Source organism: Saccopteryx bilineata, chromosome 10, assembly GCF_036850765.1.
Source record: "Saccopteryx bilineata isolate mSacBil1 chromosome 10, mSacBil1_pri_phased_curated, whole genome shotgun sequence".
NCBI classification, from domain to species: domain Eukaryota; kingdom Metazoa; phylum Chordata; class Mammalia; order Chiroptera; family Emballonuridae; genus Saccopteryx; species Saccopteryx bilineata.
The window spans coordinates 56882742-56899318 of record NC_089499.1 but is presented as its reverse complement, the minus strand read 5'-3'; the positions used below and the strand labels follow the sequence as shown (position 1 = coordinate 56899318).

General features: G+C 42.1%; 2 protein-coding genes across 3 annotated transcripts; one reads left to right on the top strand and one right to left on the bottom strand.

Annotated features, from left to right (window-relative positions):
* Positions 1 to 1040: 1040 nt before the first annotated feature.
* Positions 1041 to 2804, bottom strand: SPCS1 (signal peptidase complex subunit 1). The gene is made up of 4 exons (XM_066245895.1): positions 2626 to 2804; positions 2199 to 2258; positions 2031 to 2117; positions 1041 to 1525 (listed from the first exon to the last, which is right to left on the bottom strand). Exons 1-4 carry the CDS (start codon positions 2659 to 2661, stop codon positions 1400 to 1402), a joined length of 309 nt encoding a protein of 102 aa, XP_066101992.1. The 5' UTR covers positions 2662 to 2804; the 3' UTR covers positions 1041 to 1399.
* Positions 2805 to 2997: 193 nt separating this feature from the next.
* Positions 2998 to 16471, top strand: GLT8D1 (glycosyltransferase 8 domain containing 1). Of its 2 annotated transcripts, none has more exons than XM_066245893.1 (10): positions 2998 to 3139; positions 8548 to 8601; positions 8684 to 8782; positions 11733 to 11943; positions 13884 to 14001; positions 14234 to 14318; positions 14518 to 14630; positions 15469 to 15635; positions 15722 to 15834; positions 15994 to 16471. In XM_066245893.1, the coding sequence occupies exons 2-10, from the start codon at positions 8586 to 8588 to the stop codon at positions 16182 to 16184; spliced, it is 1113 nt and encodes a 370-aa protein (XP_066101990.1). In that variant the 5' UTR covers positions 2998 to 3139; positions 8548 to 8585; the 3' UTR covers positions 16185 to 16471. The 2 variants fall into 2 exon arrangements, with proteins under 2 accessions (XP_066101990.1, XP_066101991.1); XM_066245894.1 differs by lacking the exon at positions 2998 to 3139 and adding an exon at positions 3304 to 3334.
* Positions 16472 to 16577: the final 106 nt, after the last annotated feature.

Below are 16577 nucleotides of genomic sequence, written 5' to 3'. Positions count from 1 at the left end.
TTATATTTCATAGTTTGGAAGTTCTGTATCCTGGTATTAAATAGAATTATATAATCTATAATAACTCTCCCATTCTCATCTCTCACATAAGACTTAGAATATTTTCTCTTTGGCTTTTTGGAAAATTTTAAAAGAATTTATAGCTTCATCTTGACCTGTAGTGGCACAGTCGATAAAGCGTTGACCTGGAATGCTGAGGTTGCTGGTTTGAAATCCTGGGCTTGCCTTGTCAAGGCTCATACAAGAAGCAACTACTTCAAGTTGATGCCTCCTGTTCCTGACCCCCCTTTCTTTCTCTCTCTTAAAAAAAATTTTTTTAAAAACAACCAATAAATAAAAACATTAAAAAGAAACATAGCTTCCTAGGTTTTATTATGGTCCACCCAAATAAAAAAAGTAAAGCATAATTAAATGTTTTCTGCTTAACAACCTTTTTTTTTTTTTTTTTGCATTTTTCTGAAGCTGGAAACTGGGAGAGACAGACAGACTCCCGCATGGCCGGACCGGGATCCACCCGGCACGCCCACCATGGGGCGATGCTCTGCCTATCCTGGGCGTCGCCATGTTGCGACCAGAGCCACTCTAGCGCCTGAGGCAGAGGCCACAGAGCCATCCCCAGCACCCGGGCCATCTTTGCTCCAATGGAGCCCCAGCTGCGGGAGGGGAAGAGAGAGACAGAGAGGAAGGCACAGCCGAGGGGTGGAGAAGCAAATGGGCGCTTCTCCTGTGTGCCCTGGCCGGGAATCGAACCCGGGTCCTCCGCATGCTAGGCCGACGCTCTACCGCTGAGCCAACCAGCCAGGGCTTAACCTTTTTTTAGTGGCACTAAAATGTTTATATTTATACTTTATCAGAAATTTAAATTCGTAAATTTTTTCATCAAGTGCTTGTGGTTGTTAAGAAAGAATTATGTTAGGAACTTAAAGCTACAGAAAATAGAAATGGGGGTTACTGACACTTCCAGAACCACAAACTTCTAACTTTGGCTTTTATTACTAATAGTCTTGGAACAATGAACAAAAGACTCTTTAGACACAGACTTGCACATTAGTTTTAATTGAAGCTATTAAAACAGCTTAATGAATTATAAAACTTTGATAATTAAATTGTACTACCATTTATGAGGCATATATTCGTTATTTCTGTAGACCCGAAAGGAACTTTGCATATTTGTATTTTCAGGTCTCCATTTCAAAGAAAGATTTCATGAAGAGGTCTAGAACATGTATAAATCAACATCCAACTAAGAATTGAAATATAAAGGAAACAAAATATATACACAGCTGTACCAGAAGAGCATAGGTGGTTTTTAGCTCGTGTTTTGGGTGTGAAAATTGAGCTCATTTCACAAGATACAAAAGCAGGTGCAACAGTAAAGCGGAATCACGAAAACTCCCAATCAATTATTTTTAGCATGCCTCTTCGTTTTTCTTTCCCCTGGTTTCTTATCTTCTGTGCCTAAGTCTTGAACAGGTAACCACTTGAGGGGGTGCCGACGATAAATGGGCCATGGAGGAAGTGTCAGCTGGGTCAGAACAGAAAAAATGCATCAATTATATATAGCCATTAAAGAGCTGTATGTATAATGCCTGGCTCCCAAATGACTCCTATACTAAAGATAAAAACAAAACTTGACATTCCTAAGAAAACTCTGTGGCATTGCCAGCCCAGATAAGGTATTTTTAAGTGAGGGGAAGAGGCCTCACTGTTTACACATATTTAAAAGCTAAAAGAAACGTATGGAGGGAACAATGTGAAGACCCTAAGAAATTCCTTCTAGCTTTGACCTTAAAATTACTGCTTGGAGCAGCTGCCAAAATAAATGAGTTGTTTCCTTTTATGCAGCTTACTTACCTCATCAGACACTATTTGGCATTCTACTTTTCTAATGATAGCAAGGGGAAACATTGATGGAAAAGGATGAGGGAAAAGTTGGTGCTTGCTGGTTTTCACTAATAGGTCCAATCAAAACGACCCAATTCACACAACCCAAGTTACCACTAACATTCAAACACCCACAAATTTCTTACCAAACACGAAAAAGCAAATCCGGCCATAACTATATAGACAGTCCACCCGAACTGTTCAGCCACGTACCCGTAGATAAATCCAACGATCTAGAGACAAAGAATATTAAAAACAGGAAGGCTAGTGGGGAAAAAAGAAAAAAAAAAGGGTTATGCAAAACTAGTACTTACTGCTGAAAAAAGAATAATCCCCTGAAACATCTGTTCAGCTAGCTTCTGGCCCTTGTAATCCTGGAAGTGAAGGGAAGAGTAAAGCAATTGACTGGTTCACTACCGAAAAGATACAATTTCTGCCCTATCTTCTCAGCTTTAGCACAGGGCAACGCCAACATCAGGGGTTCCCCCAAGGACCTGGGCAAAGACTTAATTCTGGGCTTCCTGGGGGCAGTGAAGCATCCTAACGGAGCACGGGCAGGGGGATTCTCACAGAGGAAGGGAGAGGGGGACCCAGGAGGCACAATCCGGTGAAAAGAGCGTGAAGTAACCATCTGGACCAGGAACCGCGATGCAGCGCCTCGGTCTGGCACGAGGCTGCGAAGCTGCCAGATGGGCGAGCAGCGTCTGAAGATGATGGGGCCGTGGCGGGCCGCACCCTCACCATTTGTGTGGGCAGCGAGTTCAGATGCCCCAGCATGACTGTCCGAGGAAGCGGGCAGCAGAGTGCTGGCGTCCTGCAGCAAGGCAAGGGCGGCTGCGACTCAGGGACCCCACGGTTAGGAGACTGGTCTCGGGCACAGCTGTCTGAGCCTAGCCAGCCGGGAGGTGCGATGGCCCCAGCCCCGGAAGCGGATGTCTCAGACTGGGCCGGACAGCCCGAGGCCCCGCCCTGCGCCAACGTTAGGCGCCCTGCGCTGACGGAGCCGGCTGGATTCTGCCGCGCTGCCCGCAGGGCCCGAGCTGGTGACCGCGAAGGCCGAGCTGAGGCATTGCGCACTGGTGAAGGGTTCGCCGTCGGTGCTGTTGGGTGCTGGGAGCCGCGACCACAGCCCCACGGACTGTTCTGGACTGCGCCTCTGGGACTTAACGGCTGCCGGGGCGCCCCCCGTCTCCATGACAACAGGCGTTTCTTGACGAGGACCCCGGCAGAGGGGCTGCCCCGCGGTGCCTGCTAGGTGGGAAGCTCTCGCTGTCGGTGCGGCGGGCGGGCGGGGAGCTAGTGGGTGTACGGACTCGGTCAAAGTGCAGGGACCGCGGGCGGCCGGGCGGCGGACTGGGCCCCAGGGCCTGCTGCGCGGGCGCTGAGCTGGCGGGGCGGGCGGGGGTGCGGGCGGTGGCTCCTTCTCCTCCTCCTCCTCCTCTGGCTGCAGGTAAGGGCGGCCGGGGGGAGCGTCCGAAGGCTGTTGGTTTTCCCGGTCCCGGAATCTCTTAGAGCCCGAGGGGAACCTTCGGAGCGTCACTGCCCCATCTCTCCTAAACGCAAGGGGACTCTATTGACCTCTAGAATTTAGAGGGGAATACCCCAAGCCATATTCTCTAGAGAAGTGGAATTTCCTCGGAGACGGGACCCGGTCCTTGGGCGGTTCCTTGCCCCGTGGAGAGAGCCTATCAGCACGTTCACTGACTTCACTGGCCCTTGCGGGTAAAGACGAGCCAAGGGGTTCTCTCTGCCTCTCTCTCAAGGCCGTTGTCTGTTTCAAAATCATAGGCCCTAGGTGGGTTGCCCATATTTCGGAGATAAACGTTTCTGGAGAACCTGCGCCTGCGCATCCTAGCAGGCTCTCTGGCCTCTATGCAATGTTGTACGTAAGGGTTACAGACGGTGGGATAATAGGCACTCCCAAGGCAGGTTGGTGTGTGGCTGCCGCCCTCATTGATGCGGTCTGCAAACATTCACAGTTTCTCTTCTGTGCCAGGCAGTTGGCCAAGGATATGGTTGTGATCAGCACATGGCCCTTGCCTTTCTAGCACCAGTGTGTGTCAAGGGAGACAGCCACACAATCCCAGAAATATATGACAGCCGACATAGAGATAGGGAGGCCCAGGAGATGTGGGAACTGAGGGGAGGTGCACCTGAAATTAGTTTTGAGGGGCACTCCCTTGACTCCCGAAAGCCAAGTTGGACCTAGCCAGATAAAGAGGTAGGAGAAAGTAGATGAATTTATTTAGTGCTGTGCCATTTTTCAGCCTGGGAGACACTAAACAGACTTTTTTGTCCTGTGTAGAAGTAGACATGTCCCTCTGTGTTATCCCTCTTTAAATGCACTTCACAGGGTGGTAGTTGTAGAGACTTATGGTATTTGAACTATACAAATAGGATGAAAAAAGGAAATTGCCTACCAGGCTCTATTTGAGAGAGATCTCCATGAAAATCCATGCCCTTTCTTACACTGGAATTTGTTTTCATCATTATCATGAAAGATTGCATTCCTTTTTAAAAATTTTTTTTATTTATTCATTTTAAAGAGGAGAGAGAGAAGGAGGGGGGAGGAGCAGGAAGCATCAACTCCCACATGTGCCTTGACCAGGCAAGCCCAGGGTTTCAAACTGGTGACCTCAGCGTTCCAGGTAGATGTTTTATCCACTGCACCACCACAGGCCAGGCTGTATTCCTTTTCTTAGTTGAGAACCAGCCTTCTTGCTCCTAAATTAACAAGATCAATCATTCCTCAAACATTACATACCTACTACCATTTGCCAGGTGTGGTTTTAGATGGAGTGGATACATCAGTAAACACTTTCACTGGGTCTCTTTTTTTCATACAGCTTACATACTAGTCAGGGAAGGCAGAAGTAAACAAATGAAACGATTTCGTAATTGGGGGTGGGATGAACTTCCTTGATAGGAAAGAGGAGGACAGAAAAATGACCATGGTCTTTGGTGACTTTGACAAGACCAGTTTGAATGGAGCAGTAGGGATAAAAGTAGGGAGGAGGCTAAAGGAAAAGAGAGAGGAAGTGGAGCTACAGACTTTAAATCCCTTCAGTTTTTTAGAGTGAGGGGATGCAGAGATGGATCTGTGGGTCAACTGTAGTGGGGAAGGAGTGTCTCTCTTTTTTAAAAAAATGAAGTGGAAGATACTAGGGCATGATAATATGCTGATGTGTGTGATCCAGCAGAGAGGAGAGAGTTTGCTGATGCTGCACCAAGGAAGCAATTCTAGGTTACAGAGCATCAGTGGAATGACCTTTCATGTATATAGTAATGGGGGAAAGCAGAAAAGGTGAGCACAGCTGTTGAATGTGAGTACTAATGCAGGTAACAAGCAAGTTTTAAAAAAAGTCTTTCCTCCAAAGGTTTCTTTTTTTTTTTTTTTTTTTTTACAGAGACAGAGAGTGATAGATAGGGACAGACAGACAGGAACGGAGAGAGATGACAAGCATCAATCATCAGTTTTTCGTTAGGATACCTTAGTTGTTCATTGATTGCTTTCTCATATGTGCCTTGACCGCAGGCCTTCAGCAGACTGAGTAACCCCTTGCTCCAGCCAGTGACCTTGGGTCAAGCTGGTGAGCTTTTTGCTCAAGCTGGTGACCTCGGGGTCTCGAACCTGGGTCTTTCGCATACCAGTCCGACGCTCTATCCACTGCGCCACCGCCTGGTCAGGCCTCCTAAGGTTTCTTAACCCAAATGTTTGGGTTAAGTGTGTGAGAGTGTGTGTGTGCTTTGTGAGTGAATCAGTAATGTAAAGATTTTTTTTAAATGTCTAAACAAAAAAGTATTAATTTTTATAGTGAACAATTTGAATATTGCTGATCAAATTGTATACTGTTGTGTACTCTTAACAAAAATATAAGCCATTATTATATATTCCAGGGTCTACATGCAGTTCTTTTTTTTTTTTTTTTTTTTATTTATTCATTTTAGAGAGGAGAGGGAGAGACAGAGAGAGAGAAGTGGGGGAGGAGCTGGAAGCATCAACTCCCATATGTGCCTTGACCAGGCAAGCCCAGGGTTTCAAACCGGCGACCTCAGCATTTCCAGGTCGACTCTTTATCCATTGCGCCACCACAGGTCAGGCCATGCAGTTCTTTTTTTCCCACTGATTTTTTTGAGACAGAGAGGAAGGGAGACAGTGAGAAAAGGGGTAGGGAAGAGAGAGAAGCATCAACTTGTTTCACTTTGTTTTTCCATTTAGTTGTGTATTCATTGATTGCTTCTCCTATGTGCCCTGACTGGGAGTTGAACCAGTGACCTCTGGCACACTGTGACAACACTTTTAACTATTGAGCAACCCAGCCAGGGCCCATTCAGTTTTATTTTGAGAATAAATTCCTTCTAACCCAGATCAACAAATTTATTACCAGGAATATCACCAGGAAAGGAACAATGGGTTGGACATACTCCATAATAATTGGCATTTTGCATATAGATAACTAGAAGAGTTTTAGGAGCAAGTGGTTTCTGCTATGCTTAGCTACTTAAGTACATCAAATACCTGCTAGGATTGTGTTTTTCTTGTGTCTAGCTAACTGGAATAGCACTCACACATGTGCTTCTTGATTCACATACTACCCGTAAGTAATTGTTACTGGACATTATTGGTCTAAAATACTGTCCCTTATACCATTAATTAAATGAGATTTACTTGAATGAGATAGTTTTCCTCAGCCTTAATGGAAGTTGGCAGATGTTAGAGTTTTGAGCAGATCCCAGTCTGCCAGCTTCTATACGTATTGCCCTGTCCACAATGTGATAGCATAGGGCTTACAGTATGTTGTGATGTGTATTCTTTAGAGAGGAAGTTCACTGATAATGTACTTTGTATGTACTACTCTAAAAGGAAAGGAGACAGAATATTTTAGATTGTTCTTGGGAAATATGAATTATTTTCTCAAATTTGTAATCTGGCCTATGATCCCCAGTTTTTTAAACAATCCTTCAATATATTTCTTCTGTTTTCAAAGGTCTTGAAAAATCAAGTGCCTGATATGCACGTACTTTACTTAAGGTGAAATTAATTCAAAGTTTTATTTTAGAAATATGCTATATTACAGAAATGCTTTGTAAAATTATAGCCTTTTGCAAATGTTAGGTACTCCTATGGGAGAAGATGAAGTAGGGTAAAACTCTCAAATGTAGGATCATAATATCCTGGTTGTTATAAAATCTGTTTTTAAGGAAGCATTACCCAGAGATTGTTGTAGAAATCTTATAGTTAATTTAGTACCACCTACAGTCTTGTTTCTACTGAGTTACTTGTTTTGAAAAGTGAAAGCATGAGATGGACTGGGGAGTGTAAGCCACAGGGAAGAAGCTAATTTTTTCTTTTAGTTGATTTTAATTTTTTGAGAATAGCACTCTAAATTTTTTGTTTTGGGTTTTTTTATTCTCTAAACTTTTGATAGCAAAATTGGATTATGTGAATTTTTGTAATTATGTTTCTCTGCTGTAGTTTTTTTTCCTGTTATGATTTTAATGAAGGTGGAAAATGTTCTATTTTTCTCTCTTTTCTTCCTGATTTTTACAGAGATGAGACAGAGAGATAGAAAAGCTGGGGGTGGGGGAGGAAAGGAGCAGGAAGCATCAACTCATAGTTGCTTCTCATATGTGCCTTGACTCTGCAAGCATGGGGTTTTGAACCAGTGACCTCAGCATTCCAAATCAACGCTTTATCCACTGTACCACCACAGGTCAGGATTTCACCCATTTTCTTTAATTCCAGTTAGAGGTGAATGAGATACAACTTAGAACAGGGATGTTTTGTACTACTGAGGCTGACCTCAGGTTACTTGATCATAGACAACAGAGTCCCTGTTTAATTTAACAAAGAATTTTAAGTACAAATGCATTCTATACTTTCTGTAGTGGTCAGACCCCTGGTATTTCTCTTGGTATAATTTCTTTTGCTTTTCATCTAGAGGCATATAATGCATGTCTATCTTATTTTTCTAAGTTATTTGGAAATATTTTATTATCGTGACTACTTTAAAAATTCAGATCCTGGCCCTGGAGGGTTAGCTCAATCAGTTATGAGCCTTGTTCCAAAATGATGGGGTTGTGGATTCGATCCTCGTTCAGAGCACACATGGAAAGCAACCAAAGAATGCACGACTGAGTGGAACAACGAATGAATGCTCCCTTACCTTTCCTCCTCTCTCCCTTCTTCTGACTCTAAAAATCAATCAATAAAAACAAACAAAAAAATTGCCTGACCTGTGGTGGCATTGACCTGGATAAAGCATTGACCTGGAATGCTGAGGTCGCTAGTTCAAAACCCCAGGCTTGCCTGCTCACATATGGGAAGCAACTTTACAAGTTGATGCTTCCTGCCCCCACCCACCTTTCTTTCCCCCTCTCTCTCTCAAATAAATAAATTTTAAAAATAATTTAAGTCCTGGCCGGATCAGTTAGATGTTCCTGTCTCTCTCTCCCTGCCCCTCCTTTTCTCTCTTTCTATCTCTCAAAAAAAAAAAAAAAGAAAAAAAATCAGATCCTGAATTGGTTTCTTGGAAACTGTTAATTTAAAATGAGTTTCTAGCAGAAAGTATGTACTTGTTTTTACCTAAATAAAGTGTTTAGGCATTTCAATGGTAATTCTCATGTACCTACTGACTTTGGGGGCTTGTTATTGTTTTGTAGGGTTAATAACTAATATTTATGTAAGACAGAAGAGAAAGATGTCATTCCGTAAAGGTATGCTCTTTTTTAAGTTATGTCTTTATTCCTGGTGAAAAGGTAAAGAGCTATAATATAGGCTTTCCCCTTTGTGTTTCAGTAAACATCATCATCCTGGTCCTGGCTGTTGTTTTCTTCTTACTGGTTTTGCACCATAACTTCCTTGGCCTGAGCAGTTTGCTGAGGAATGAGGTTTCAGGTATGGGAACCCTTGCCATCTGTTGAGGGCCCGGAGTTCCCTGGGTCACATCCTAAGTTATATATACAACTGCTTATAAAAATTAGGGGATATTTTATCACTTCATATTCATTTTGAAATATCCCCTAATTTTTGCGAGCAGTATAGTATAATTTTTCCTTTTTCTAAAGGAAAAGAAAGCTTTCTTGTCTTTACAAAGGCTCTAAAGACTAAAGACTGGGATAAGACATGGTGGTACTCAGTGTGCTCTTGCAGCCTTCCCACTCCTGCCTCTTCTCTCTTCTGTACAGTTGTTTGCTAAGGGTTTAATCTGACAGAAGATCCTTCAACCAAGTCAGAGGCCAGAGACAAGCCTCTGGGTTGCTGCTTTTTGCTCAAATTCAGCAGAGCAGGGCTTCAAGAGGTGGGAACAGTTGAGTGGCACTGGTGTTCGATGCCTGCTGTGTTCATTCACTGGAGTGTCCATCTGGTTACTTTCCTTCACCTGTTATTTCCCTGTACCTGTGGAACAGTATCAGCTGGACTCTAGTTATAAAACAAAACAAATCCGTAAAGCCTTGTCAGCTGATTTTAAAAGTCACTTTATTATATAATTTTGTTGCTAGTTATTTAAAATTATTTGTTCATACTGCTCTGCCTTGGTATTGAGGGATGTTTGAGGTTTCAGAGTGTTTATTAAAAATTATTTTTGGATTGCCACACACCATAGTAGACCAGAGCATGAAAAGACTTAATAGCTTTTCCCGACTTTCACTGAGTTCTCTGATAGCATGTTTCATAACTGTGTGTGTGTGTGTTTATATATATACATATATTGGGGGGGGTAGGTTTACAGTTGTGAATATACAAAAGTTTATTTTTAAAATTTTTTCTATTGATTTGAGGGGGGTAAGGGTGAGAGAGAGAGAGCAGCATCAACTCCTTGTTTCACCCAGCTGTTCCATTTAGTTGTGTACTAATTGATTGTTTTTCATGTGTCCTGACTGGGGGTTAAACCTATAGCCTCTGGTATGCCGGGTTATCCACTGAGCCACCTAGCCAGAACCTTATATTACTTATTAATTATTGTAGTATTTCCCATGTGAACAACTCTAAACCTACTTTTGCTTACCCCTATATGTATACAAGGTAATGCTTGCTCCTGTATAAAAAAGAAAATGGCATTCAAACTCCATGAGGGCACTTTATTTACTGCTTTATCTCCTGTGCCTCTGGATGATAGATAGTACATAGGAGGTGCTCAATAAAATATTCATTGAGCCTGACCAGGTAGTGGCGCAGAGGATAGAGCATCAACCTGGGATGCCGAGGACCCAGATTCGAAACCCTGAAATAGCTGGCTTGAGCATGGTATCATGGACACGATCCCATGGTCGCTGGCTTGAGCAAGGGGTTACTGGCTCAGCTGGAGCCCCCTAGTCAAGGCACCTATGAGAAAGCAATTGAACAACTACTAAGGTGTCACAAGTTGATCCTTCTCATCTCTCTCCCTTCCTGTTTGTTCCTGTCTCTCTCTCTCAAAAAAAAAAATCATTGAATAAATGATTGTTGCTTAGAAATAACTTATTAAAATTTTGGCTTAGTAACTTCCAGTTTTTTCTCTCTCTGTATTGTTTCTCTACAGTTGAAATTATACTATACTGCTCGCAAAAATTAGGGGATATTTCAAAATGAATATGAAGTGATAAAATATCCCCTAATTTTTATAAGCAGTTGTATATATAAACTCCACATGATATATCCTAAGTATGTTACCATGACAGTAGAAACTCTTTATATGTAACTTTAATGCCACAATTTACTTCTTTCCACAGGAAAAAGTCTTTTGGTACAATGACTGACTTTTCTAATGCAATCTCACAATAAGAAATGCATTATATACAGCACACACGTTTGTATGTGTGCACTTATTGTCTCTCTACCTTTCACGGTGGTAGAGATTTCTCTCTTTTCTTCGTGGCTATAATCACAGTGCCTAGATATTGCCTAGCATGTAATAGACGCTCAGTGTTCAATGAATGATTGAGTAAATGAATGGATATATTATAAAAGGTAAAATGGGAGGTTTACACAATCATGCAGTTGCTGTGTGGTGCACTCTAATACAGTATTCTGTAATTCAATTCAGGAACTGTTCTTCTACTCAACTTCTGATTGTGACCCATTAAATTTCATGCCTACTTACTGGGCATGATTCATGGTCTGAAAAACTTTGTTTCCAAGTTTTCACAATTGTAAATAAAATGTTGGCTTTTGATTACCTCTCAGATTTGTCCTTAAGAGGCAAGAGGAATTATTGAGTCAAAGGCCATGTACCTGTTTAAGCCTCTTGATACAAGTCACTAAAATTTGCTAAAAAGATTGTTATATTCCCATCAGTAATTTATCAGAATTTTGTCAACCTATTTTTTCTTTTTAAATGCTGCTTCTACTTTTCCAAAAGCATGGTTTCATATGGTGAAATATAATTTCTGGGCTGTGTACTTCACATTGTAATGGGGAAGAATGAGGTAAATAAGCATCACAATCTTCACCTCTTTCATGTCTTGGGCTCTATGTCAGTACTTCATGAATGTGTTGTTTTTTTCTGAAGTGAGAAGCAGAGAGGCAGGGACAGACTCCTGCATGCACCCAACCAGGATCCACCCAGCATGCTCACTAGGGGGTGATGCTCCGTTGCAACTGGAGCCATTCTAGTGCCTGAGGCAGAGGCCATGGAGCCGTCCTCAGCACCTGGGCTAACTTGGCTGTGGGGGTGGGGGGGAGAGGCAGAGGAAGGAGAGGGGAAAGGGTGGAGAAACAGATGGGTGCCACTCCTGTGTGCCCTGTCTGGGAATCGAACCGGGGACTTCTACATGCTGGGCCAACGCTCTACTGCTGAGCCAACTGGCCAGGGCCTCCTCTGAGTGTGTTTGTGTAACAGTATACCTTTCTTGTGTGTTCTTTGCAGATTCAGCAATTGTGGGGCTTCAGCCCATAGACTTTATCCCAAATGCTCGTCAGGCAGTAGATGGGAGACAAGAGGAGATTCCTGTTGTCATTGCTGCATCAGAAGATAGGCTTGGGGGTACCATTGCAGCCATAAACAGCATTCAGCACAACACTCGCTCCAGTGTGATTTTCTACATTGTTACGCTCAATGGTACAGCAGACCATCTCCGGTGAGCTCTGCTTGCCTGACGATTCTTCTAGAGGATGCTCTATAAATGTGTACTTTCTCTATACATTTGAGATTATACCACATATAAACTGCACATATGGTTTGTTTTCCCATGTGATTCCACATGAAAGCAGAAACAATTTAAGGAACTTATGCTAAATGTAAATGAACTGTGTCACTATGTACACTGTTAAGTCAAGCTGGTATTTTTATAGTAAGATTTTCTCAGTGGAAGAAGCAACATGTTGATTTATATCCTGTCACAAGTTCCTTATAAGCATGCTGCGTAGCTCTGATCTAGAGTGGGAAGGGATATGGGAACAGTGGCAGGGTAGTGTGAATTGATTAGACACTGATACAGATTCTGGCCCAGTGACTGGGAACATGACATAAGCCTTTGGAGCTCTAGCCTGTATATATGGGGTGAAAATATTCAACTTGGAGGATTGTGTCAAGTAAATGAGAAAAATATTTTTAAAACACCTAGTACATAATTGCTGAGTAAACGGTTTTTACTATTATATAGAAACCCAGTCTGAGGGACAGTCTCATTCATGCTTTGAATTAAGGCACAAAGTTTATTCCAAGAAACATCTTGTCTAACAGGTTAATAGTTATCAAAATTCTAAAACATTTGTCTGTCTTCTCCATATTTCCTGTTTTGTTATTTTTCTATATTTTTATTTTATTTTTGTATTTTTCCGAAGTTAGAAGTGAGGAGGCAGTCAGACAGACTCCCACATGGCCCGACCAGGATCCACCCGGCATGTCCACCAGGGGGCGATGCTCTGCCCATCTGGGGTGTTGCTCTGCTGCAATCGGAGCCATTCTAGCACCTGAGGCAGAGGCCATGGAGCCATCCTCAGCCCTCCCCCCCGACCAACTTTGCTCCAATGGAGCCTTGGCTGCAAGGAGAGAGATAGAGAGGAAAGAGGGGGAAAGGGTGGAGAAGCAGATGGGCGCTTCTCCTGTGTGCCCTGGCCGGGAATCGAACCCGGGACATCCACATGCTGGGCAGACACTACCACTGAGTCAACCGGCCAGGGCCTATTTTTCTATATTTTTAAAACTCAGCAACCATCTAAAATAATGTAGAAAATAGACTATACAAATTAATAGTTTGCATACAGTGATGAGTTGAAATGAATCTAGAAAAACCTGTGGTTCTTAATGGGATATTTACTTTTGTTACAGGCAGTACTCATGTGGAAGAATTATTTTGTCATCACAATGAATTAATGTCTATACATTAACTGATTATCAGCATTGTGAATAAGCATTCACTATCATCCTACTTTGACTTTTCTTTCGGAGGGACAAGAGTTGAATGGTTCATGTGGTGATGGGATGTTCTCAGTTCCACAGTACGTTTTTCTACAAGTTTCTAGTGTCAGGAAAGTGATAAAAAAATGTGAGCCTGTGGGAGCAGTACCCATTATCATAGAATCTTGGCTTACGAAGGTACTTTAGTGGGAATACTCTCTTCAGATGTGGAAACCATCTCTTGGCTCAGAACTTAAGAGGCTTGAAAACACCTATGTAGTCCCTAGGATTTCTCTATAAGGCACAAAAAGGCTGATGGTTTGGGAACACATAATCATTTAAAACTGAAATTTTGGGCCTGACTAGTGGTGACACAGTAGCTCGAGCATCCACATGGGATACAGGTCTCAGGTTCCAAAACCCTGAGGTCACAGGCTTGAGCACAGGCTCATCCTGTTTGAGCACAGGACCATTGAGATGATCCCATAGTTCCTGGCTTTAGTAAGGGGTCACTGGTTTGGCCTGATTTCCTCTACCATCAAGGCACATATGAGAAGCAATTAATGAACAACTAAAGTGACACAACTATGAGTCTATGAGTTGATGTTTATCTGTCTCCCTCTCTAAAAACAAAAAATCACAAAAAACCCTGAAATTTTGGTGCTTTAAATCCTTTAGGTCCTGGCTCACCAGCAGTACCCTGAAAAGCATCAGGTACAAAGTAGTGAATTTTGACACTAAACTTCTGGAAGGGAAAGTAAAGGAGGATCCTGACCCGGGAGAGTCCATAAAACCAGTGAGTTCTATGCATCCTTATTTGTATGTGACTGTTAAGAAGTGATAAAATATCTGGGTAACTGTAGGGTACAGTACAAGCAAGTTCCTGGGAGCAAGCCTGGGGAATTCTAAGTGAACTTTGGCTGTCTTCTCCTTTATGGTTACTGAGAGCACTCGGGGAATTTCTAGTGAATAAAAGCACAGCCATTGGTGAATCCTAGGCCAATACCCCTTTCCTTTTTCTTTCCCAGTTAACCTTTGCAAGGTTCTACTTGCCTATTCTGGTTCCCAGTGCAAAGAAGGCCATATATATGGATGATGATGTCATTGTGCAAGGTACCAAAGATCGTATTTTATCAACAGCACTCCACCACTGACCCAGTGTGGAATGTCACTAATCATTGCTGTTCTCTGTGCAGTGTAGGCTGTAGTGGTTGTCTTATTTATGGTTGTTATAAAAGGCCATCATTAGAAGCTGGAGAAATGGGGGATCTTGAAGAACTCAAAAGTGTAAATCTTACACCTTATCTGTCAGGTGACATTCTTGCCCTCTACAATACACCACTGAAGCCAGGACATGCAGCTGCATTTTCAGAAGATTGTGATTCAGCCTCTACTAAAGTTGTCATCCGTGGAGCAGGGAACCAGGTAAATTACTTATTAGAGTCCTTATACACTCTACTCCCTATTAAGGTTTTTATGGAAGCACAAAGTCAAGGAACTCCTTTTTTGCTGCATTTTACATCCCTTATTTCATTCCCCAACTAAAGCCAATTCTACAAATCCATTCATGGCCTTGACAACCTAACTCTCCTTAAACATCTGATTTATTCTGCCTAACTAGAATCCCAAATGACACTTCTATATGCTTTATATGTAGAGCCCTTTGCCGATGATCTGAGAAGCCAGTTTTTAATAAGCAGCTCTTCTCTTTACAGTAGTCATAGTATTGCCATATGCCACATTTCACATATCCAGTGGAGGTCCCGTAAGATTATAAATTTGAGCTTTTGACTTTATAGTTGTCTTAATGTCAAAGCATAATGTATCTTAATGTCAAAGCATAATGTATTACATTTGCTGTGCAATTACAAACAGTACATAATAAACTATATTACTGGTTTATGTACTAGTTATCATTAAAGTATGCTGTCAGTATTCCTTTACACTGCAGAAACCTCATGCATCTCCTGTTTACTGTGTCTCTTGATTCTGTCATTTTTTCTTGTGCTTGATTTAATCTTGTGTTGTTTTGTACAGTAACACACTGTATTAGGCTTAAAGCCTGGATGGGAGCAATAGGATATACACGTAGCCTAGGTGTACAGTATGCCACCCCATCTGTTTGTGTTGAGAGCACACTAAGCACAATAAATCACCCAACGATATATTTTTCAGAACAAATCCTTGTCATTAAATAGTAGTGCATGGCTGTATGTATCTATTTGAAGCAATGAACATACTATATATCCCATTGTATTTTCAGTACAATTACATTGGATATCTTGACTATAAAAAGGAAAGAATTCGTAAGCTTTCCATGAAAGCCAGCACCTGCTCATTTAATCCTGGAGTTTTTGTTGCAAACTTGACAGAATGGAAAAGACAGAATATAACTAATCAGCTGGAAAAGTGGATGAAACTCAATGTAGAGTAAGTATAAAACTGCCCTAGCTGTATTTCAGCAGGAAGTAGTCACGAGTATTCACTAACAGCTTACATTTGTCATCTGCCCCAAGAGAGGGACTATATAGCAGAACACTGGCTGGCAGCATCACAACACCTCCTCTGTTGATCGTATTTTATCAACAGCACTCTACCATTGACCCAATGTGGAATGTCCGCCACCTTGGTAAGCAGAAATAATTAACCAAAGGTCTAAGCTAATTAAGTATCTAAAGGACTGTCCTCAGGGGTGGGATATATAATTTTCCTTAAGTCTTCTTTAGTTTGATGTGGCATTATCTTCTAACTAATACAATCATTTGGCTCTTTTTCTTTTAACCTTAAGGCTCCAGTGCTGGAAAACGATATTCACCCCAGTTTGTAAAAGCTGCCAAATTACTCCACTGGAATGGGCACTTTAAGCCATGGGGAAGAACTGCTTCATATACTGATGTCTGGGAAAAATGGTATATTCCTGACCCAACAGGCAAATTCAGCCTACTACGAAGACATATGGAGATCTCAAATATAAAGTAAAATATAATTTATGCTTTAAGCATTTCTCAGGAACTCCTGGAAGATAATACATGTGGCAACCCATGGAAAAAGGGACATATCAACTAGGTAGAGAATAAATGGCACTGAGCTTCCCTGACAGACTGACTACACGTCTCCTCTCCCCATCAGCCTTATGTTTACTACAGTGCTGACTAACCTGAGGTGAATGGACTGACATGGCTGGTATTAGTTCAGCACTGTTGCTTGGTGTTTAATTTGTAACCTGTGGCCTCATCTATAAATAAAGTGAAACCTACATTTTTCAATAGGTATCTGATTTTTGCACCCAGGTAAATATACTTTTACCCATTCAGTGTATCAGATGAGTTGTATTTTTATGGAATTCAGACACTTTCTACACTGCTTGATTTT

What these genes read in the sequence shown, in the direction of transcription:
- SPCS1 (XM_066245895.1), bottom strand. Translation starts at nt 2,661, where the DNA reads ATGCTGGGGCATCTGAACTCGCTGCCCACACAAATG. An exon ending in ACTCGCTGCCCACACAAATG is followed by an intron (nt 2,259 to 2,625) that starts GTGAGGGTGCGG and finishes CTTCACTTCCAG; the next exon opens with GATTACAAGGGCCAGAAGCT. An exon ending in GATTTGCTTTTTCGTGTTTG is followed by an intron (nt 1,526 to 2,030) that starts GTAAGAAATTTG and finishes GTTCTGACCCAG; the next exon opens with CTGACACTTCCTCCATGGCC.
- GLT8D1 (XM_066245893.1), top strand. An exon ending in GGTACAGCAGACCATCTCCG is followed by an intron (nt 11,944 to 13,883) that starts GTGAGCTCTGCT and finishes TAAATCCTTTAG; the next exon opens with GTCCTGGCTCACCAGCAGTA. An exon ending in CGGGAGAGTCCATAAAACCA is followed by an intron (nt 14,002 to 14,233) that starts GTGAGTTCTATG and finishes TTTCTTTCCCAG; the next exon opens with TTAACCTTTGCAAGGTTCTA.